At 35.5% G+C, this 23644-nt stretch overlaps 1 protein-coding gene and 1 long non-coding RNA gene across 2 annotated transcripts; both read right to left on the minus strand.

Moving 5' to 3' along the window:
- Positions 1-1167: 1167 nt before the first annotated feature.
- On the minus strand, positions 1168-12701 carry LOC129928653 (uncharacterized). Its single transcript, XR_008780114.1, has 2 exons — positions 12599-12701; positions 1168-11205 (listed from the first exon to the last, which is right to left on the minus strand). It is a non-coding gene; the product is annotated as an uncharacterized LOC129928653 (long non-coding RNA).
- A 1472-nt stretch (positions 12702-14173) lies between these two features.
- On the minus strand, positions 14174-14803 carry LOC129928517 (uncharacterized). The gene has a single exon (XM_056043142.1). The coding sequence runs from the start codon at positions 14801-14803 to the stop codon at positions 14174-14176; it is 630 nt and encodes a 209-aa protein (XP_055899117.1).
- Between the last annotated feature and the right edge of the window lie 8841 nt (positions 14804-23644).

The following is a 23644-nucleotide window of genomic DNA, read 5'->3' on the forward strand; positions in this document are numbered from 1 at the left end:
GATTGTCTATGTATTGTTTACTTTTGGTCTTTTTATGCACTTCTAATAGAACGGACCATATTTTTAAACCCCCCCCCCCACATACTTTTATGCACTTCTAATAGATCGGACCATATCTTTAACGTTCCCCACCCCCACATACTTTTATGCATTGCTAATAGAACGTCCCCCCTAACATACTTTTATGCACTTCTAATAGAACGGAACATATCTTTAACGTACCCCCCCCCACATACGTTTATGCACTTCTAATAGAACGGACCATATCTTTAACGTCCCCCCCCCACATACTTTTATGCACTTCTAATAGATTGGACCATATTTTTAACGTCCCCCCCACATACTTTTATGCACTTCTAATAGATCTGACCATATTTTTAACGTCCCCCCCACATACTTTTATGCACTTCTAATAGATCGGACCATATCTTTAACGTTCCCCACCCCCACATACTTTTATGCATTGCTAATAGAACGTCCCCCCCCCCCACATACTTTTATGCACTTCTAATAGAACGTCCCCTTTAACGCCCCCCCCCACATACTTTTATGCACTTCTAATAGAACGGACCATATCTTTAACGCCCCCCCCCACATACTTTTATGCACTTCTAATAGAACGGACCATATCTTTAACGTCCCTCCCCCACATACTTTTTATGCACTTCTAATAGAACGTCCTCCACCCCACATACTTTTATGCACTTCAATACAACATACAACTGCATACAACAGTTGAATATTTTTCGGTTTCTGAGTTTTGTATTTGACAGGTTGTATGTTTTGTTTTCATGTCTCCATTAAATTTTGATTTCTAGCGTAGAGATCAAATCTCCAACACAAATGTTACCATCGTATCTTCCAACAATTTAAAAAAAACTGACAAATGCGTCTTTTTTTAACACATTACAAAAAGAAAAGCCAAAAAAAAAATTTATTTTCTTATAACATTTATTTAATAGATTTTTAACAATGAGGCAATTTGATGTTTTGAAATAGAAACAGCGAAAATTCTACAATAAAGCAAATTCTACAGACAATGAAATGCTACAAAGAACATAATAGGCAACTAGAAGTGAAGGCTTTTAATTCAAATACAAAATGTTTTAACGTTAGTGATGAACGTATTTTATGACAAAACTCACTATGTTTTTAGTTTTTGCTCAAGCCTTGGGATTGTTTCTCTTTCTATGTTTAGGAAATGTACAGCAGACGATACAAGCTAATACTTCTTTCACCCAATACTTTGTAAGTGGTTCTATTCTGGTTCTTCAGCATGACTAGTTTTATCTGAGTAGAAAACCAGCAGCCGTTGGAGTAATGATGGATCGACAAACTACTTGTTTCAGGAACAAGCCACTTGAGTGTACTCTTTTTGTTCATCTAGAAATAACAATAGTGTTGGACCAGACATTGTCTAGCTTAGAAGTTTAACGAGAAGCTTTAGACACAATCATTGTAGCGTTCAGAAAAAAAGTAAATTTGAAGTAAGGAAAAAGTTACTCTATCCTATACAAATGAATACTCTTACCCAAACTAAGTAGCTATATCCGAAGCGACATAGATGTAGATATTTAATATAGTCAAATACTGTCTATAGTAGAAAATTATATTAGTTAACCGAAGCGAACAGTTGGCAAGCCGATAAAAGGCCTTTTTTTTTTTTTTGTAAAATAATTTGATATTTATGACATTAATAAGACAAAAAAATTTGTGCTTTTATTCACAATTGACAAAAAAAAAAGTGTGCTTTTATTCACAATAGACGAAAGTACATTTGAGACAAGTCTTCTACATGAGGTCACTCTCATTCACAGTAAACATTAGGAAAGTACCAAATAATAAATAAATTGTGATGGTTTATGAAAACATGGGCATAGTAATCAAGATGAAATGGTTATAAAAAATGCCTTGCCTAAAGTAGGTATGGATACTATATCCAGGATGAAATGGCTTGCCTAAAGTAGCTATGTCTACTTAACATGGACAATATAACCAGGATGAAATGGCGTGTCTAAAGTAGCTATGTCTACTTAACATGGACAATATAACCAGGATGAAATGGCGTGTCTAAAGTAGCTATGTCTACTTAACATGGACAATATAACCAGGATGAAATGGCGTGCCTAAAGTAGCTATGTCTACTTAACATGGACAATATAACCAGGATGAAATGGCGTTCTAAAGTAGCTATGTCTACTTAACATGGACAATTTAACCAGGATGAAATGGCGTGCCTAAAGTAGCTATGTCTACTTAACATGGACAATTTAACCAGGATGAAATGGCGTGCCTAAAGTAGCTATGTCTACTTAACAAGGACAATATAACCAGGATGAAATGGCGTGTCTAAAGTAGCTTTGTCTACTTAACAAGGACAATATAACCAGGATGAAATGGCGTGTCTAAAGTAGCTACGTCTACTTAACATGGACAATATAACCAGAATGAAATGGCGTGCCTAAAGTAGCTACGTCTACTTAACATGGACAATATAACCAGAATGAAATGGCGTGCCTAAAGTAGCTATGTCTACTTAACATGGACAATATAACCAGGATGAAATGGCGTGCCTAAAGTAGCTATGTCTACTTAACATGGACAATTTAACCAGGATGAAATGGCGTGCCTAAAGTAGCTACGTCTACTTAACAAGGACAATATAACCAGGATGAAATGGCGTGCCTAAAGTAGCTACGTCTACTTAACAAGGACAATATAACCAGGATGAAATGGCGTGCCTAAAGTAGCTATGTCTACTTAACAAGGACAATATAACCAGGATGAAATGGCTTGCCTAAAGTAGCTATGTCTACTTAACAAGGACAATATAACCAGGATGAAATGGCGTGCCTAAAGTAGCTACGTCTACTTAACAAGGACAATATAACCAGGATGAAATGGCGTGCCTAAAGTAGCTACGTCTACTTAACAAGGACAATATAACCAGGATGAAATGGCGTGCCTAAAGTAGCTATGTCTACTTAACATGGACAATTTAACCAGGATGAAATGGCTTGCCTAAAGTAGCTATGTCTACTTAACATGGACAATATAACCAGGATGAAATGGCGTGTCTAAAGTAGCTTTGTCTACTTAACATGGACAATATAACCAGGATGAAATGGCATGCCTAAAGTAGCTATGTCTACTTAACAAGGACAATATAACCAGGATGAAATGGCGTGTCTAAAGTAGCTATGTCTACTTAACAAGGACAATATAACCAGGATGAAATGGCGTGCCTAAAGTAGCTATGTCTACTTAACATGGACAATATAACCAGGATAAAATGGCGTGTCTAAAGTAGCTATGTCTACTTAACATGGACAATATAACCAGGATGAAATGGCGTGTCTAAAGTAGCTTTGTCTACTTAACATGGACAATATAACCAGGATGAAATGGCGTGTCTAAAGTAGCTATGTCTACTTAACATGGACAATATAACCAGGATGAAATGGCGTGTCTAAAGTAGCTATGTCTACTTAACATGGACAATATAACCAGGATGAAATGGCGTGTCTAAAGTAGCTATGTCTACTTAACATGGACAATATAACCAGGATGAAATGGCGTGTCTAAAGTAGCTATGTCTACTTAACATGGACAATATAACCAGGATGAAATGGCGTGTCTAAAGTAGCTATGTCTACTTAACATGGACAATATAACCAGGATGAAATGGCGTGTCTAAAGTAGCTATGTCTACTTAACATGGACAATATAACCAGGATGAAATGGCGTGTCTAAAGTAGCTATGTCTACTTAACATGGACAATATAACCAGGATGAAATGGCGTGTCTAAAGTAGCTATGTCTACTTAACATGGACAATATAACCAGGATGAAATGGCGTGTCTAAAGTAGCTATGTCTACTTAACATGGAATTCTCGAACAGTTGAATAAAAAGAAAGAAGGATATAAAAACAACAAAAATGACTTTGACTAGAAGTGCTGAATACATGGATCGTGTATTAGGACGACAAATGAAACAAACTCTACAATATTATAGATTACATAAGATGATAAATGAAACAAACTCTACGATGTTATAGACAACATTAGAGACCTATCGTCTGAAAATTTTACATTAAATATAAATATAAGACATTCTTGCTGTTTAGTCTTTTTAATAATAATAATAATTGAACGTGAATGTATGAGTATATAATCATTTCAACTCCGTCACACAGTGAATACACATAAAAACGAATCACACAAGTTGACAGACACAAATACTTGTAGTATGCAGACAATGTTATAAATACGTACTTTTGTAAAAAGTAAAATATTTATTCAAGAAGTTAATTCAAATAAATAGTGTGCTTTTGGTCTTTTCATTTTATAGACTTATTTCAGCACTAAATAATCTGTTGTGCATCATCCACACTAAACTGGTGACAAACACCATAATGTGAGCTCATTTATTAACATAACCGAACTTATAAAAATCATAATGCACAATAAGGCTATTGAACTTTAAAAATATGCCAACCTAAGTGACTTGACAAAATCGATTTTTAGATATCACACTAGCTATAATTTTACCCGGCTTTTCTCGAATTAAAAAAAAATATTTTCTTTTGCTTATATATGAAAAGGTATCTATGCTTTTTAATAATTCGTAATAATATATATAAAATGCTCGCAGGGCACCACTTTTCTCGTATTTGAGTAATTAAATTAATTAGCTTGGCATAACAATCAAGCAAAATAATGATCATAGTTATATTCCCGTACTCTCCTCTGGTCAGGTAGATTTGTACGTATATATAATGCCATTTCCCTATCCTGGTGAGAAACTGTGAGCTTTAGGCCTACTGACCCACTGCGGTCGTGTTTAGGAAAAGCTTCCTATTCGTAGCAAGTTTCTTCCACATTGATGCACATCTTTTTTCATTTTATTTTGTTACAGCCAAGAGAAAACGTAGTGGATAGTGCGTGGCTTATGTTCTATCAAACTATATGAATGAATTCTATGTATTTGAAATAGACCTAAATAATCGTTTTGTATATACCTTAGTGGGCATCATTTTCAGAGCTCACAATGGGTGGGAGGGGGGAGGGCTAGATTACCAGTGTCATCTTTTCTATGCTACTTATCCAAGAAATAAAATAGGCTAGTTCAATGCTAAAACACCCACGTAAGTTCTAAACCAAGATTTAAATTAGAGTAAATAGATCTGAAAAGTATGATCGATTGCTATAAATTGAATGGGAGCGTACCATAAGTATATAAATTAAGAATGTTATATTAGTATGTTCAAAAGACCCCAGAGAGTGTCACCCTTTTGGCAGTGTCAAATCTCATGACGTTTGCTTGTTCACATAAACAGTGAAATATTCTCAGTAGACTGCAGCAAATAGCAATTCTTGACTATTACAATGTAAGTTAAAAACGTTCTTGTATTAAGCTATATAGATCTGAATCTAAGGAATATTTAAACCACAGTTGTCAATGACTAAAGAATTTGGGGTAGACCTACATAACAGATACAGATGTTGTATCCTTAGACTTGACCTAGATCTAGCGCGATAACTAAATTCAAAATATATAATTAATACAATTAAAGCGAATGTTTAATTTTAAAATGAAAAAAAAAAGACCAACATTTTTTAAGGTCAATTATATGAATTAAATAAGTTACATATTGATAAAAATCAAGACAAGTTCGATAATAGGTCTTTAAAATACACAAAGATCACCGTTGTGATCTAAGGAACATTTATGCCAAGTTTTATCCAGATTGGTCAAATGGTTTTGATGTCTGTATGTAACTTACTGTTCCCTGTACGTTTCATGCATTTATTGCATAGCAAAAGATTGTTTTTTTGAAACTACACTAGCTTACATATAATAATAATGGCAATGTCTTCCATTCCGGAGATTAGTGATGATTGCAGTGTTTCACGTGGCTACGCAAACCAGGTTGCGACCTGCATATTTTCCCGCATTTCCTGCAGACAAAGCCGTTGTCCACTGTCAGCCTGTTAATTAAGATCTACGTTACGTTTTCTTTCCGTCTTCTGCGCCTGTCTTCAATAATGGCTTTTCTTTGAATCTCAAATGTTTGTCCCGCAGCCTTTTGTGAGAGCTCTCCAACTGTCTCTTTCAGATGTCATCCGCTGCCAGCTACTTTCCTCTATGTCAGTGAGGACGAAATGGCGCCTGGGTTGATTTTTATAGCGCTTACATCTACATCACTTTCTTGAGTATAAAGTTAGCCAAGGAGGATTTTGCACAATTTGAGAACAGAGTAACGCCTTGATCACCTTTTTTAAAAATAGATAATAGATATGCATTGCAAGACGGTCTTGTTTAAAGATTAAGTAAATCCGCCTTGTTATTTACTAAAAGGGAACCATCAGAAGATCCGTTTCGCCCCTGGGGTCTGATATGGTGGACCATAGAACAACGTCTGCGTATCTGATTTTTTTTTTCGGATAGTTCCAACCACAACATTTATTTTTTAGAAGAGAACGAACTTTGGTCAGCAGAGTACAGCCTTGCTCAGCGTTGTTCCGGGGTGTTCGCTGTTAGTGTTTGCAAGCACAGACAAGTATGTTGTATCATTAACAGGTCTTGAATGTCCGCCATTGTTCTCGTCTGTTAAGAGTTCTGTAATTAATCACGACCTTGCTGCTTGCGCATAAAAGTGTCATATTCGCTTAGTCCTGAGGACTTTTAACTTTAACCTCCAGTATCGATTTGAATTGTGAAATGAACATTCACATGAAATGTACATGAGACCATACTTTGTACGTTACCAGGAGCGTGATGGTTGTACTTTTTGAAGTATATGATGTACTTCTTATATTTGTTTCTTTCCAAATGGTTTCTTAGTTTGGAGAATGACTTTAGAATACGACATTGACATATTTGTTTCTTTGAAATGGTTTCATAGTTCATACACTTGGAAGTCAAAAGATGTATTTGAAATAAAACTGCGAAACGAACCAGCATTGAAATATTGTTTCAAAACATGTTGATGTACATTATACACTATGCATAGACTTCATACAAACAAGTTTGTACTTACTCTTAAGTGAAACACCAAAAGGTAGCTTTAAAATTATCAGCTATTTCCATATTGTGGCCGATTTTTCATGACTTTGTGGCTTCAATATATGTAATATGGAGCAATCTTTTACTACGGATGATGTTTAACAACTTGATTTAATCCTACGCTAAAGATGACGACAAAGGTAGAAGTACTCCATATATCCCTGCGCATTTTTTATTTGTTCAGTATAGTAGTGAAAACAGAAGATTTGGATGTTTAGATGGGAATTGATTTAGCAACTGACCAAAAGTGTGGAAAAGAAATTTGGGTCTCATTAGCTCTGACCATATAGGAAAGGATATGTTTCAATAACCTACAATCCAGCAAAAACTACACAGCAAGACAATCTAAAGGTTTAAACTATTACAGCCCGTAATGATGACCTAAACTTGAACAACTCTTTACTTGTAAAGCCCACTACGTCCGCGCTCAAATGAACAGCTCAGCGGTTTGGGAGAGTGGGAAGTACAGAAGACTTTCCCATTGAGGGAACACCGAGTTACGTCCCTTGCGTTGACGAATAAACTCTAACTTAAAACACTGCAAATCTGGACATTTGAAATGACTTCAATACATACACCAGCCTCTTCAGCATTTTGAGACACACGACTACGAGGTCATTAATCATATTTAATAAACATACATAATGTTCGATTTGATATAAAATCATACTAGCTAAGTTACTTTCTAACATTAAAAGGTAATTACAATTTGATCTTCTATGGGATTCAAAATAGCAGTGACTTTCTTTAACATGTCCTACACTGGCTAGACATATCCATGACAATGCAATGATAGTTCAAATTGCAAATGATCTTTTTAGTGTTTAGTTGTCCTTATATTAATATTGTATTTTAATTGAAATTTGTCATTATCTTTAGTACATTCAAACTAAAACCGCTAGAAATACTTAAATTTGAAATTTCGCTTAAGAATCGGTATATTAGAAGGCCTATTTATAGATCAAATTCCATTTCCCATGAATAGAAAATTGAAAGAAATATATTGTCGCCCATATGTAATTAACATACGCTGTGCCGTAGGAAGAAACAAAACAACTTAGAAGAGGTTTTCAAAATATAACTCATATTCTCGTCTACTGTGCAATGTGGTCAGAAATGATTTCATGTTACAGAGAAATGAGTTCGCACAAAAACTATGCATAGCAGACTTTGTAGAACTGAAACAATTAAGATAGACCGGCCTGCCTATTCTGAATGCAAGAAAACAGCACGTGAGCGGAAATTTAAAATTTTATTCGACTTTATTTTATATCATGACCATTCCTTCTAAAAACAGAGCATGTATGCCATTAAATATTTGATTGAAAAGATTGGAATGTGTCTGCACCGAAGGAATGAATACAACAATTGGCCTATAAGTAAATAACAGCGCCACTTGAATATAAAAACAAATATTAATCTGTTAGGCAACATTGTAGGATCTAATCTGAATTCTTTTAAATTAAGCTCATTTTCGAGTTGTTGTGGCTAATTTTACTTTTCTTAAACAAGGACAGAAACGTTTAGTTTTTGGATCAACTCAGCCCGGAGAACTCTTTTTTTTTTCCAAAATATGGACATAATAGTAGCAAAGAGAAAATTGTGCTTGGTCCAAAGTGAGTTTAGAAACCTCGTTTTGATTCTTTGCAGATGTGTTTATTACTAGCACAAATAGGAGTTGAGGTCGTCATGTTTTATATAGAAAACTAAATGACGAAGTACGTTGATTTGAAGTATGTGCATATTACATTAGAACTGATTTATTTTCAAAATAATGTAAAAACCTAATTCTGTAAAAAAAAATATCTGAGATTGAGCAAAAGTGTGAAGAAGGAAAAAAACTGGTTTTAAATCTCATTTGTTCGATTGCTAATTGAATTTTCGCTTCCAATGCCAACCAAAAAGGCATTTGAGCAACACATTTCCTAGAAACGACAAAATCTGCACATTGTGTATAGAGAACGAAATCAATGCAGCTCTAACTTAAGTTTCTTATCAAAGCGGACTACTCAAGGACTTAACGAGGCTCTCTCACTCGGCTTCAATGTGCCTCAATACTTCCATGGTACTCTCTCACTCGGCTTCAATGTGCCTCAATACTTCCATGGTACTCTTTCACTCGGCTTCAATGTGCCTCAAGACTTCCATGGTACTCTTTCACTCGGCTTCAATGTGCCTCAAGACTTCCATGGTACTCTTTCACTCGGCTTCAATGTGCCTCAAGACTTCCATGGTACTCTTTCACTCGGCTTCAATGTGCCTCAAGACTTCCATGGTACTCTTTCACTCGGCTTCAATGTGCCTCAAGACTTCCATGGTACTCTTTCACTCGGCTTCAATGTGCCTCAAGACTTCCATGGTACTCTCTCACTCGGCTTCAATGTGCCTCAAGACTTCCATGGTACTCTTTCACTCGGCTTCAATGTGCCTCAAGACTTCCATGGTACTCTTTCACTCGGCTTCAATGTGCCTCAAGACTTCCATGGTACTCTCTCACTCGGCTTCAATGTGCCTCAATACTTCCATGGTACTCTTTCACTCGGCTTCAATGTGCCTCAAGACTTCCATGGTACTCCCTCACTCGGCTTCAATGTGCCTCAATACTTCCATGGTACTCTCTCACGAGCGAAAGAGAGAGAACGGAAACTCTAAACTCGGTATTGCGACCTTCTCCCAGTGTATCTTATATTCTAGATTTGCTTACTTTGCTTAGGCCTGCTCGACCCGCTGCCTTGTCAACCACCCGCTGCCTTGTCAACCACCCGCTGCCTTGTCAACCACCCGCTGCCTTGTCAACCACCCGCTGATCTTTTAGACTGGGAACAAGAGGGTGCAACACAACATAAACATAGGTGCAAAATATCATTATGGAGCATATAGAAATAACAAGGGGAGATAATTGTTGATATAAATAACGTAATCTCCTCAAGAAAAAAAGGTAAAAAAAACATTTGTTCAGTCTACAATAGTTTTGTTAGAACATTTGTTCAGTCTACAATAGTTTTGTTAGAACATTTGTTCAGTCTACAATAGTTTTGTTAGAACATTTGTTCAGTCTACAATAGTTTTGTTAGAACATTTGTTCAGTCTACAATAGTTTTGTTAGAACATTTGTTCAGTCTACAATAGTTTTGTTAGAACATGGATGATGTAGCTAAATCTCTGTTTTGCCGTGAATATTTCAGTCAATTGAAACGTTATTTAATTGAAAAGTTAATATGGTTTTGATGATTTATATTGCCATAAGGGCAACATACATAGATGTTACAGATCATCTTTGAATAACATATATTGATGCTTCAAATCATCCTTGAACAACATATATTGAGCGATGTTAGGGCAACACAAATTAATTTTTAAAAGCGGCTTTCAGGCAAGCATGATTGCCTTTCTGTTAGTTCTTTAGACGTACACAATTTTTTGTGTAATACAAGAAGTTTTATTATTTCTAGGATTTGTAATTTGAAATAGAACTTACACTACAATGCTGCTTCCTAAATATATACACATGGCTTTTGGGAAAATCATACGTTGTAAGTGAAAGGGATAAATCCTATTTGGATTACACCTATATCATATGTTATCAAGACAAGATTCAAACAAAATGACACTATTTTAATCATTTGCAGACGCTGTTTCTAGGATAATGTCTATTATAAAGAAAGAAAAAAGAAGACAAAGACCAACATGTGTGTCAGCTCCGCACACTTCCACTGATCCATGTGCCACTCTTCTAATACTGTTTCCATTGGACATGCTTATATATTAGGTCAATAATGTTTGGTCTACCACAACGGTTAGGTTATTTCTAGTACAACTCCAGTAGCAAATCTAGTTCATTATGTACTGTTTTGAACCTGTTTCGAACCTGGTTAATTCTTTTTATACAAAGCTTATATTTCCTACATCGTACACTTCACTAATCCATCAGGCTCAATGACGGTCTCCGTGCTGTTCTCTCTTATGACGACAACATAGAAAGGTAACCAGATGAAGTTCTGATGGTTTGTTGACCACAGTAGCCAAAGTCTTTCATGATCAGCTTATCATTTTCCTAAACATCATTGGGGATGGCTGATAATACCTAATAATTTAAATATAGCCCTGAATTCATCTCTTTCAATGACTTGATCGGCTGTGGAATAGAAATATAGTTTTCAACATGCAGCTTGTTAAAAAAACATAAGGAAAATGGGAGTACATGGAGAAAGTACAATACTTAAAACAGAAACCTTTTTTTGTTTCTAATGGTGCCGTCCAAATGTTTTTAAATATGAGCTTGGGTTGGAGGCTAAATTGTGGAAGAAGATGCTCGGAGAGTATTTTATAGAATCAAAGAAAAATACTTCATTATTTATGGGCCACAAAACTATATATTTATTATATCTACAATGGACATAGAGATCTTTTAACACTACAATAAATGTCGTGAAAATTTATTTTAAAAGCTGAAACAAGGCATTGTTTTGTAATGTAGTTATAAGAAGTAAAGTGGGGGTTTTAAACCCTAACCTATATAAAAATAATTGAATGTTTAGATCTACATCACAGACCTATATTTATCTTATATAATACAGACGTTACTTCAAAAAAAGAAGATAATTACGTCCTACGCTTCATGCATTTAGTCATGCATATTAACCAATGACTTAAATTCTGCCAAGTCACTGGTTTTCCTGGCTAGCTCAGGCAACCCATTCCATGCTCTAATAGCACTAGGGAAGAAGGAGTATTTGTATAAATTTGTCCTAGCATATGGGACGAGGAATGTGCCTTTATCTTTGTGTCTTTCTGAGTATTTTATTAAATTTTGTTTTTGTATTTGAAGATTATGGTTCAGTGTTTTATGTATAATTTCTACTTTACTTTTGAGTCTTCTGTCCTGAAGGTTTTCTTAATTTAGTGATTTTACTAATGGTGTTACTCTGGTTAAGTGTGAATATTCATTTGTTATGAATCTCACTGCTCTATTTTGTGTCTGTTCCAGTTTCTTAATGTTATCTTGAGTTGAGGGGTCCCAAACGGAGGATGCATATTCTATTATTGGCATAACCAAGGTTAAATAACATTTTAGTTTTATGTTCTTATTTGATTTATAGAAATTTCTTTTAATAAATCCTAATGCTTTGTTTGATTTTTTTTATAGTTTCATCAATATGTGGATTCCATGACAGTTTTTCATTTATTATAACACCTAGGTATTTTGCGTTTTTAGTCTGAGTTACTGGTTTGCCATGAATAAATATATATATATTATATCTAGACTGGACATGGAAATCTTTTACACTACAAAAAATGTGAAAATTTTTTAGAAAGTTGGATCAAGGCGTTGTTTTGTATAGTCGTTAAAAGAAGTACAGTTGTTTTTTTTTTCAACCCTAACCTATGTAACATATAATTTAATTTTTTGATCTAGATCTAGTAATTGAACATCAAAAATAAGAGTACTTTCGTCTCATAATTATTATTTTGCAATTTTTAGATACATAATCTAGAAAGATCTAGGTAATAAATATATTTAAATGTACTTATGATTTAAATCAACAGAAATTATTTCCATCTAGGATTTTGAAACTTCTCAATGGAAACAAACAGGAAATGGCTTTGTTTCATATATTTGCGTGAATATACGAGAAATGATTTTGCATTATTTCTAAACTTTGAAAACTAAAGAACATTACTTTTCTAAGACAGAAAAGATTGATTGGGGCGACTCCCCTTAGAGCCTGAAAAAAGAGTTTACGTACATAAAAAATCTATATATGTATAGGTCTGTGAACGTCTATGGTCGTGAAAAACGTTTTAAAAAAATAAATAAGGCGTTGTTTTGTAAAGTAATTATATGAAGTAAAGTTGTTTTTTTCAAACCCTAACCTATGTAACATATAATTTAATGTTTAGATCTAGATCTAGTAATTAAACATCGAAAATAAGAGCACTCTCGTCTCATAATTATTATTTTGCAATTATTAGATACATAAAAACTAAATCAATTTATTTAAATGTACACAAGATGACTAAAATCAATAGACGTGAATTACTTCAATCTAGGATTTCTGAATGGTATCTTAATGGAAGCTAACAGGAAATGGCTTTATTTCATGGATTTGCTTGAATATATAGTTCTGTGATTAATACATAACAATCTATATATGTAAGTCTGTGAGTTGATCAATCGCGGATAAGAATTTGTTTCCGTTTTCCAGTCTAGATATATTATATATAGGTCTGTGGTATGGGCCTTGACATTGGCCAAAGAAAAGTGTTCATAAGAAGGGAGGGCTAAATTTGCCTATCGGACTGTGAAAATGACAGACCAAAAAAAATATGTGCAAATATGTACAAGAGTCAGCTGTGAAGAAAGTTTAGTTTAAAAAAAATCTGTCTTAAAGAATTGTAGCAAATAGATCAAGGAAGTGTGTATGTGTGAAAATAAGTCTGTCGGACAACTCTGTAGGAGGAGCACAGATGTGTATTTTTTTTTCTGAAGGGCCAAAACGTTTGCTTAGATACTAAAGAAAGTTAAAAAAAAACGAGAAAAAAAACTTGAAAGCCATTATTATATATTTTCAATTTGAATGAAAACACACTGTAACGTCATCATTACGGGATATCTGTTAGTCTGATACCAAAACTGAAATGGTAAGACATAACTCATTGTCAAAAAATATTCTTCAAGGTACAATGTGTTGATTAACATGAACGAATAATAACAAAACTCTATGTATAAGCTATAGACACCAAATCAGCTGTTTAATCTTACGTCATCTTGGTTGACAACAACAGTTACAAGGGATGTTACTCCCCAACACCGACTGGTGCAACCTATATAAAACACACATCAACATCCTTCCTTTTCTACAGCCAACAAAACATATATCAATTAAAATACCAAAATAAAAATAAATGTCAATTGAGAGTGCGACATACATAGAATAAATATATCAACATACATATTAATATTATCATAAAAGTTCTTAGTACATATCATAATCCTTATGCCGCAAAGGTCTATTTGTTTCTCGAGTGCTGGTTCTTGCTGACTTATTACTATCACAATTATTGTCTGGTACATGAGAAACTACTCCAGACTGTGCTGCATGTTAAGAACAGGTATCAGATAAATCTGGCCTTTCATTATCATTATCATCATCCAAGACATTCCCATCATAGACATCAGTGTCTATCAAAATAGTTTTCCTTGGCCTAATATGATATCTGTTGCGTATGTAGAATCTTCCATTATCTCCCTTGATCTTATAAGATCTTGAAGATGGTTGCTCCCTGATTTTTCCAGGATACCATCCTGTTTGACCTGGGTTTTGGTAATAAATAAATAGATGGAGTTTTGGTAGATTCCGAGCTTGCTTATCATATTGTTTTTTTACTTGTCGTTTGTAATTCTCTTTCTTCTCAGCTACAACATGTTCACCTAAACACTTTGAAGTGCTGGGCATCAATGTCCGAGGACTTCTTTTGAGGCACATTTCAGCTGGGCTAAATCCAGTACATTGCCGAGGTGTATTTCTGAGTTCCAGTAAAGCTACATATGGATCATCACCATTATGTTTAGTTTTCAGTATTAAATTCTTCATTATCTTTACAGCAGCTTCCGCCTTGCCATTTGTTCTCGGATAACAAGGATTTGATCTGATGTGAGTGATGTTCCATCGCCTTGTGAATCTCAATAACTCGTTTGAACTAAATTGGGGACCGCCATCAGTTACTAACATTTTCGGAACACCAAAACGAGCAAATTGTTCTTTCAATTTTCTAATAATATCTTGTGATGTTGTTGTTGACAGATAATCATACTCAATAAAATTAGAGTAATAATCAACAGTAATTAGATACTGTCTTCTATCCACTTCCATCAGGTCAATTCTAACTTTTCTTTATGGAACATTTCCTTCATCATGTTGTATAAGTGTTTCTCTCTGGTTCATAGGTTTCTTTTCTTGATAAGCAGTGCCATCTGTTTTATTTCATCAGCCATGCCTGGCCAGAACATTGTCTGTCGGGCCCTCCTCATCATTCCATCTATGCAATGAGTGCAGTGTGCAAGTTTTTTTTCATTTCTTGACGCATACTGAAAGGTATGACTACCCTTTCTCTTTTTAAGATTACTCCATTACTAAGTTCTAAAGTATCAGCAAAATCAAAATATGGTTTTATCGTGTTGTCTAAATCTTGCTTTCTTTGAGACCATCCATTCATAATTTGCTTTGATAATTTATTTAATGTGTCATCTAAGTCTGTTTCTTGTTTTATTCTTTCTAATAACGGATCCGGTATGTCCACAACTTGTGTCTGGCATATTTTAAAAACTTCATCTTGCTTCTCCTCTTGATTGCAAAGTCGTGATGATGTGTCAGCGATGTGTCAGCAATGTGTAAACTGTTTCCTTCTACCCACTGAAAAGAGAAATCATAACCATTGCTCCTTAACATTAATTTTGTAATCTTTTTGGAGCCTGATTTAGAGGCTTCCTTAAGATATTTGCAAGTGGTTTATGATCATTTAATATTATTACATGTCTTCCAAATGTATATTGATTAAATCTTTTTAGCTCAAAAACTACAGCAAGTAGTTCTTTTTCAATCTAAGCCCATCGTTTTTCAGTTGGTGTCAATGCTCTAGATGCAAATTCTATTGGTTGTCCTTCTTGCATTAGTACAGCTCCAAGTCCATGTTGACTACTGTCCACTTGTATTTCAAGTTTCTTCTCGGGGTTGTAGAATATAAGGACTGGAATATTGTTTTTATCTTGTTGAATGCCTCTTCACATTTTTCAGTCCATCTAAATTTACAATCTTTCTTTGTTAGTTCTCTTAATGGTTGAGACACTTCGGCTAGATTGTTCAAAAATTTTGACAAATACTGCACCATTCCACATACTTTTCTTGCTTCCTGGCTATTTTCTTTTTTTTTCATTTCCAGAATAGCTTTGATCTTCTTAATGTCAGGCTTTATGCCTTGCGCACTAATGCAGTGTCCCATGAAACTTATCTGGTCTTGTTTCTCTACTGTTTTCGTTTCATTTAATTTAATGCATTTCTCCTTGCATCTCTCTCTCTCTTAATCTCTTCAGTTTGTCAGAATGATCTTTTTCTGCTTCTTCTTTGGACTGACCACATCCCACAATCACGATATCATCAGCCACATTAATGCATCCTTCTAATCCTAAAAATGCTTCTGTTAACTTCTTCTGGAATATTTCTCCACTTACACTTAGTCCAAAAGGGAGTCTTGACCATATGTAGCGCCCATATGGTGTGATCATGGTTGTTAGGAGACTAGACTTTTCATCTAGACGTACATGCCAGTAAGCCTCCTTTACGTCTAATTTAGAAAATATATTTGCATTTAGGAGCTGAGGCATTACAGCTTCCAAAGTTGGTAACTTAAAATGTTCTCTTTTTAAAGCAGTGTTTAGATGTCTTGGGTCTATGCAGATCCTTAAATGCCCATTTGGCTTTTGAACCACTGGCTGATCCAATCTGTTCATTTACAGGAACTAATATTTTTCTTTTTACTAATGTCTCTATTTCTGCTTCCACTTTCTTTTGAAATGCAAATGGTATATTACGACAAGGTGATACCACTGGAGCTATGTTCTCATTGACAGTTAATGATGTTTCACCTAAATCTCCCAGATCACAATCCATTGTGTTTACTTGTGATATGAATCTATCTTCATTTTATGTGATCAGACTTAAACTTTGGCATGTTTTACGGCCTAATAAACATTGATAGTGGTTCTCTACAACTGTGAATGTTACCAAGTAATTTTTTTTTGTTTTTAGGATTCGTTATTATTAAGATAGCAGTGCCCTCTGTTTTTAATTTGGAATTATTCCACACTGTTAATGTTTGAACAGTATTCTTAATTTGTGTTTTTTTTTTTGCATATTTCTTACATATAATGTTAACATCTGCTCCTGTGTCTAGTTGAAATCTTATTTGTTGACCATTTATCATGAATAATGCTGTCATTCTGTCCCTATTGATGTTCAACACATTTATTGAGTTTAAGTGTTCCTCTTGGTCAAATTCATCCATGGCATTATGCATATGTATTTTATTCTTAGTTTTGCATTTAACTGCAAAATGATTTTTACCTTTGTCATTTACTGCAAATTTTGCCCCAAGCTGGGCATGCTGATCTGTTCACTGCATGTCTACCTCCCCAAAACTAGCAATCTATTAGGTTGTGTCTGTTGTCATTTTTCTTTTGTTCTACCTTATCTATCCTCACAACAGTTTCCTTATTTATCTCTGCTAATCCTTTTGCAGTTTGCTCATAAGTTTGGCATATCTCTATACAATTCTTCAATGTAAGATCATCGTGATTCAATAATCTCTCCTGCAGTCTTTTCTACACGAAGAATACAATCTTGTCTCTAATCACCCTATTCCTTTCCTTAAAATTGCATTTTTCAGCCTGAGCTCTAAGCTGTGTAATGAATCTATCACATAAAGACACATTTTCTATGTTCGAAAAACTAAAAGTTTCCAGAACTTCATTTTTTCTGGGATTGCAATATTCGTGTAATTTCTTTAGTAATATTTGTGGGTCATTCACGTCTTTATTCTCATCATACTGTAATTGCTCATAAATCTCACCCTGAGGCCCAGCACCATGTAGTATTATTGCTTTTTGTCTGATTTTAGGTTTTTCTTCTGGTCATATTGCTAATAGAAACAGTTCGACTTGTCTTCTCCATTGACGAAAATTTTCACTGACATTACCATCTATTACGTTTAAAATTCTGTTGGTGGTTTAAGTTGACCTTCTGCCAGCTTCAATGCAAACTTTACTATAGTATATCTACTATCTAAACTAGACTTTAGATCTACTCTAGACTACTGTCGTAACTCGACGTAACTGAATAACCCCGAGCCTCTATAGACTCTAGATCTACACTTTAGATATTTTTATTTTTTTTTACTTAGTTTGAATAGATTTATATCACTGATATAAATCTAACTGTAACTCTTGTTACCGCTGCCACCATATTGATTAACATGAATGAATAATAACAAAACTCTAGGTATAAGCTATAGACACCAAATCAGCTGTTTAATCTTACGCCATCTTGGTTGACAACAACAGTTACAAGGGATGTTACTCCCAAACACCGAGTGGTGCAACCTATATAAAACACACATCAACACAGTGTAGGGAGCACAAAGAAAGGGTCGCCCAAAAACGGTTGGCTAGATAACGTCAAAGAATGAGCTAGTCTCTCTCTCTCTTTATTACCTGCTAAGTACAGCTGTTGACCGGGAAAAGTGGAGGGATTTGATAACGCAAACTGTGGCAAAAGTTAATGGACAGATGAGACGAGAGAGCTACCAAAGCAAATACAAAATTATTTTGTTTCAATAAACGGATATTCGTTGTGATGCTGATGTCTATTGTGTTCTAACGGCAACCACAGACCAGGGTACAACCATGGTTGGGAAACACACAGATAATATACAATTCTTTAGTATATAGAATCAATTAAGTTCAAATAGATAAAGTATTTAATCAATACCAGGTTACAAAGACAGTTTGTGTGAAAATCCAAACTAAAAATCGGCCCCCCGAAGTGGTTCACCCAGGCAGGTTTAAATATTTTCAGAAAGAACATCAGAATAATAATAATAATAATAATAATAATAATAATAATAATAATAATCTTTATTATCCGTAAGGAAATTTGTCTTACAATTTGTGCATTACACCAAACAAAATTACAAAGAATTACAAAGACAGTTTGTGTGGAGACACAAACTCAAAATCGGCCCCTGAAGTGGTCCACCCAGGCAGGTAAAAAGGCAGGTTTAAATATTTTAAGAAAGAACATCAGAATGAAATTCTATCAAAAACAAATGACAGAGAAGAATGGAGAAATTAGGTTGATGGATCTTGTGTGGTGCCCCAGCGGTCCACAGACCAAAGGATAGGTGAAAGTGAATGTGAAGTTAGATATGAACCTGGCCTAATTAATGTCTTATAATGAATATATAATTGCTCTAATTGTTTTGTAAAGGGACAATCTCTTAATCCTCAAGAAAAATTAACATTTCCTCTGTTGAGACTAGAGAAAAAAGCCCTGATGGTAGTCAAGCAAGTCAATTGGAGCCTGATGCCGAAGATGAGAGACCTTTAAAGTGGAGTTTTACCAACCTGTCCCACAAAGAGAAGGCGAAGTTTGCTGAGCTCAACGTGGATGGTGATGCAACTGGAACGTCACTGAAACCAAGTGAAGACCAACTGGTGAAGAAGAAGGCGACGTTTACTGAGTTAAAAGGTTAATGGCGATGCATCCACGACATCACTGCAACCAGGTGAAGGCCAAATGGAGGAGGAGAAAAAGGCGACAATTGCTGAATGCAACCTGGATGGCTTCGTCGAGCTCAAGAGGCAAGCCCACTGCCGCACCCACTGGTCGACCCCACATGCAGCGATTAACTTCACAGCCCAGGTCACGAAGTGGACTCGGGACGGACAGATCAAATTAGGAGACATTGTTATAACTCTGGTGGTGATGCAGATAAGGGTAGTAGTTTGTGTGTGTCAGCCGAGGAAAATCGCCCTAGGCCAGCACTGATGAACTGTCAACCGTGGCGAGTTACGGCAATCCACAGCGATAACTGGCGAAGTTTCAAGAAACATCAGTATTGTGAATAGTGCTCAGGCCAGTCACGTCGCGTGTAGTGATGTGATTAACCAGAATGGACGAGCGACGTTCCATCCGTTTCTGGATGGCCAGCGGGTACCTTATATAAAGCGCCAAGTGTCACAATGAGACGGTTCACTACAGACAACTTGGTACAGTTTAGTTCAGATGTGTGGTTCTGTACGACACGGAATACTGTAAAGTACTGTCAAGACACCTTGAGAGTACGAGACGACGTCTTGATCTTCATCTGTGATCAAGTCCGACACAGCAAGCCCAATGTGTGAAGTCTGTCCTGAACAGTTTAACGCAGTGCGTGTCCGGGACGAAGCGGAGAGGCCAGTGTAAGAGTTAATACCTCGGTACGGTTGTTAACTAAGAAATATTTGTACTGTCTGTTACGTGTTGCCAGTTGTACAATATTGGCTGACAGTTATTTTGAAGCCCTGGTTTGTCAAAATCTTTAAGTTGGTAGTGTCGTAGGGAGCAGTTTGCAGATCCTGGATAGTGAGAATCTTTAACATATTTAATTTTATTTTTATAATGTCCAGGGCCGCTTTAAAGTTCTCTTTCAGACCTTGCGATCTATAGGGTAGATAATGTAAAGGTCATCTGGTTCTGTGGCCCATGGGTAAGGTGGGTGCCAAGTGGCCAGAACAAAGACCAAACGCCTTTACTTTTCCCCAACTAGCGTCAGGTACCAATGAGAGCTGGGTGGACTCAAAGGCGCCCAAAAGAGCCCGGATTTTATTTGATAATGTTCAGGACCGCTTTAAAGATTGACCGATGTATTAAGCAAAATTTGATAAAATATTTTTCAAACTTCATGATCTGTTTCAAAGTGATCCGATTTAATAAGCATAGTTTGCAAAGACATCAACAATAGGATAGCCAAAGCAATGGGCACCATGTCACGGTTGCAGAAAAGAGTGTGGGACAACATATTGCTGACTAACAATACTAAAGCCTTAGTCTATCGGACCTGTGTGATGAGCACTTTGCTATACGGAAGTGAAGCATGGTCAACCTACTCATGGCAGGAAAAAAAGCTGAATGTCTTCCACCTCCGATGCCTAAGGCGGATCTTTAAAATAAGGTGGCAAGATAAATAACCAATGAGGAAGTGCTACGAAGAGCAGGGTGCCAGGACATTCGCTCTGTTATCAGCAGCAGACGCCTTGGCTGGCTAGGCCACGTTCGTAGAATGCCAGTAGCTCGACTTCCACAAGACATCCTGTATGGCGATCTAATAGAAGGAAGGAGAGCCGCTGGTCGCCCACTTTTACGGTATACAGATGTATGCAAATGCCACATGAAGCACTTCAAAATCGACACTAGCAGCTGGGAAAAAGTAGCACAGGATAGATCCACATGGAGAGAGCAAAAAGGAAGGGTCTCGGATTGCAGATGCCATACACAACAGAAGCAGAAAGAAGGGTGAAAATGCAACGGAACATGGTGATTATATATGCCCAACCTGTGTATCAAGAATTAGCCTCTTTAGTCACACCAAGACGTTGCAAAGGGAAAAATTCCTCTCTCGAGACGTAAAATGCCACAGAATTTGCAAAAACTTGTAATTTTTTAAATAATGATAACCCTTTAAAAGGTGACCCGATATTTGATGCAAACTTTAATTTGTATTTTATTTTTAAAATGTTAAGGACCCCATAGTTAATTTTTTTTTTTGATTTAATAAACCTAATTTGTTAAAAATATTTTTGAAATGATGAAAACGCCTTTAAATGTAAGCCATTTAAAAAGTATAAAAGTTTCTTTAGAAATTGTTTATACTTAGAACATCGAGGACCTCAGTATTTCATAGGCATAGCTTTTTTTAGTTTTGAAATTTTTGAGGTAGCTTTAAGGTTAATCCTATTTAGTAAGCATAGTTTTTTAATATTTTTTAATTTGAGGAACACTTCAAAGTTGACCCGATTTAATAAGCATAATCTGTTTAAAATAGGCCTATTTTGAAATGCTGAAGACCCCTTTCATGGTGATCCGATTAAATATGCATAGTTCGTTTAAATAGTTCGTAAAAAAAAATATTTTTTTAAAATGATAAAGATAAGGTGACCCGATTTCATAAGCATAGCCATTTTTTTTTTAATTCTTTAAATGTTCAGGACCCCATTAAAGTAGACCTTGTTAGTTTAAAAAACTTGATTTTAAAATTCGATGACCACTTTAAAGGTGACCCGATTAAACAAGCATAAAAAGTTTGTTAACATTTGGACTTTTTTCAGACGTTGAGGAACACTTTAAATGTGACCAAATTTTATAAGCATAGTTCGTTAATTAAAAAAAAAATGTTGCTAACACCATTAAAGTAGACTCTTTTCAGTAAGCAGTTTGTTACATTTTTACTAATGTTGAGGATCACACCCCGCCCAATAAATGAAATCCTCGTTCCACAAGGAGGGAGGTAATTCTGTGACTGGTTTTTTTTTTCTTTAATTTTGTTTATTGTAGGTGAGATTTTAACTATCACTCGCCCCAGGGCAGCCAATGGGGAGTTTTGAGTTTAAAACCCCACTCCAGGGGATTTTGACATGAAAAACCCTTTCTTTAAAAGAAAACTAAAGCAAATAACAATCATCAGATTCTGTGAGCGTGGCCAAGAGAGTTTTTCAGTTAAAAAACCCCATCCAGAGAGTTTTGAGGTTGAAAACCCCATCCAGAGAATTTTTAGGTTGAAAACCCCCTCTTCAATATTAAAATAAAGCGAAATACAGTCAATAACTACTATGAGCTTACCCAAGAGAGGTTTTGATTTCCAGATGGTTTTGAGTTTACCCCCCCCCCCCAACAGATGGTTTGGACGATAAAACTCCCCTTTTCGATTAAAATTCTAAAGCAAACTAGTCACCAAATTTCATGAGCGTAACGAAAAAAAGTTTTGATCTTACCCTCTCACCTCCAGTAAAAAACTAAAGCAAAACTAGAGTTATCAATTTCTACCAGTCGCTGGACTCCATTAATAAAGTGCATTGAATCGCATATTTGGTTTTTGACCTACAATGTTTTAATACAAGAATAGCAGGATAATGCACTGTAGAATATGCATTTTTTAAAGCTTTAAATACCGGAAATAATGCTTGGCGTAGGCTCTCCCCAAGACTCTCCTAGCTGGCAAGGGAGGGGCGTCTACTGTCTTTTCACTAACCATATATGGAGGGGGGGGGGAATTCCCTCAATCCCAGAAAAAAAATCCTGGCTACGTTCATGTGAGAACCCCTTTTAATATGACCTGATTTAATAAGCATACTTTGTTAAAAAAATATTTTTTGAATTGTTGTAGATCATTTTAAATAAGAGGCGATTTAAAAGCATATTTTGTTATAATATTTTGTTAATGTTTAGGGCCTCATTAATGTGTTCCGATATAATAAGCATAGCTTGTTAAAATAATATTTTTGAAATTTTGAGGCCCCTTTAAATGTGACTAATTGGCGGCCGCAAATTGTTGCACCGTTGAAAGCAGAAAAATGGGAATCTTGAACTTCTTATAATCTCAGCTGAATTTGGAATCATTTAGATCCTAAACACTTTAGAATACAATCGGATGTCTGACATAGAATAAAGCAACTAAGCAAAAATAATAAGATACCATGAATTCCAACCTGAAATTGATGTGAATGAAATGCAACAGAGACATCTAATTGTGGTCAATGTCTATCTAAGGAAAACAATATGTCACGTTTCACACCTTAAAAAACTTGAAGAAATCAAAATCATTTGAAATAAGATTCTTTCAAGCTGGAGCAATGAAATATATAAGGCTTGTCTTCGAGTCCGAAGATTAGTGAGAAATCAGTATTTCCCGTGGCTGCGCAGCCCCAGCTGTGACCTACATATTTTGCCACATCCAGGGCAAGCATAACAATTGTCCGCAGGTGG

This window comes from Biomphalaria glabrata, chromosome 10 (assembly GCF_947242115.1).
Source record: "Biomphalaria glabrata chromosome 10, xgBioGlab47.1, whole genome shotgun sequence".
Taxonomy (NCBI): domain Eukaryota; kingdom Metazoa; phylum Mollusca; class Gastropoda; family Planorbidae; genus Biomphalaria; species Biomphalaria glabrata.

Coding starts and splice junctions, on each gene's coding strand:
- LOC129928517 (XM_056043142.1), bottom strand. CDS start 14,803: ATGTTAGTAACTGATGGCGGTCCCCAATTTAGTTCAAACGAGTTATTG.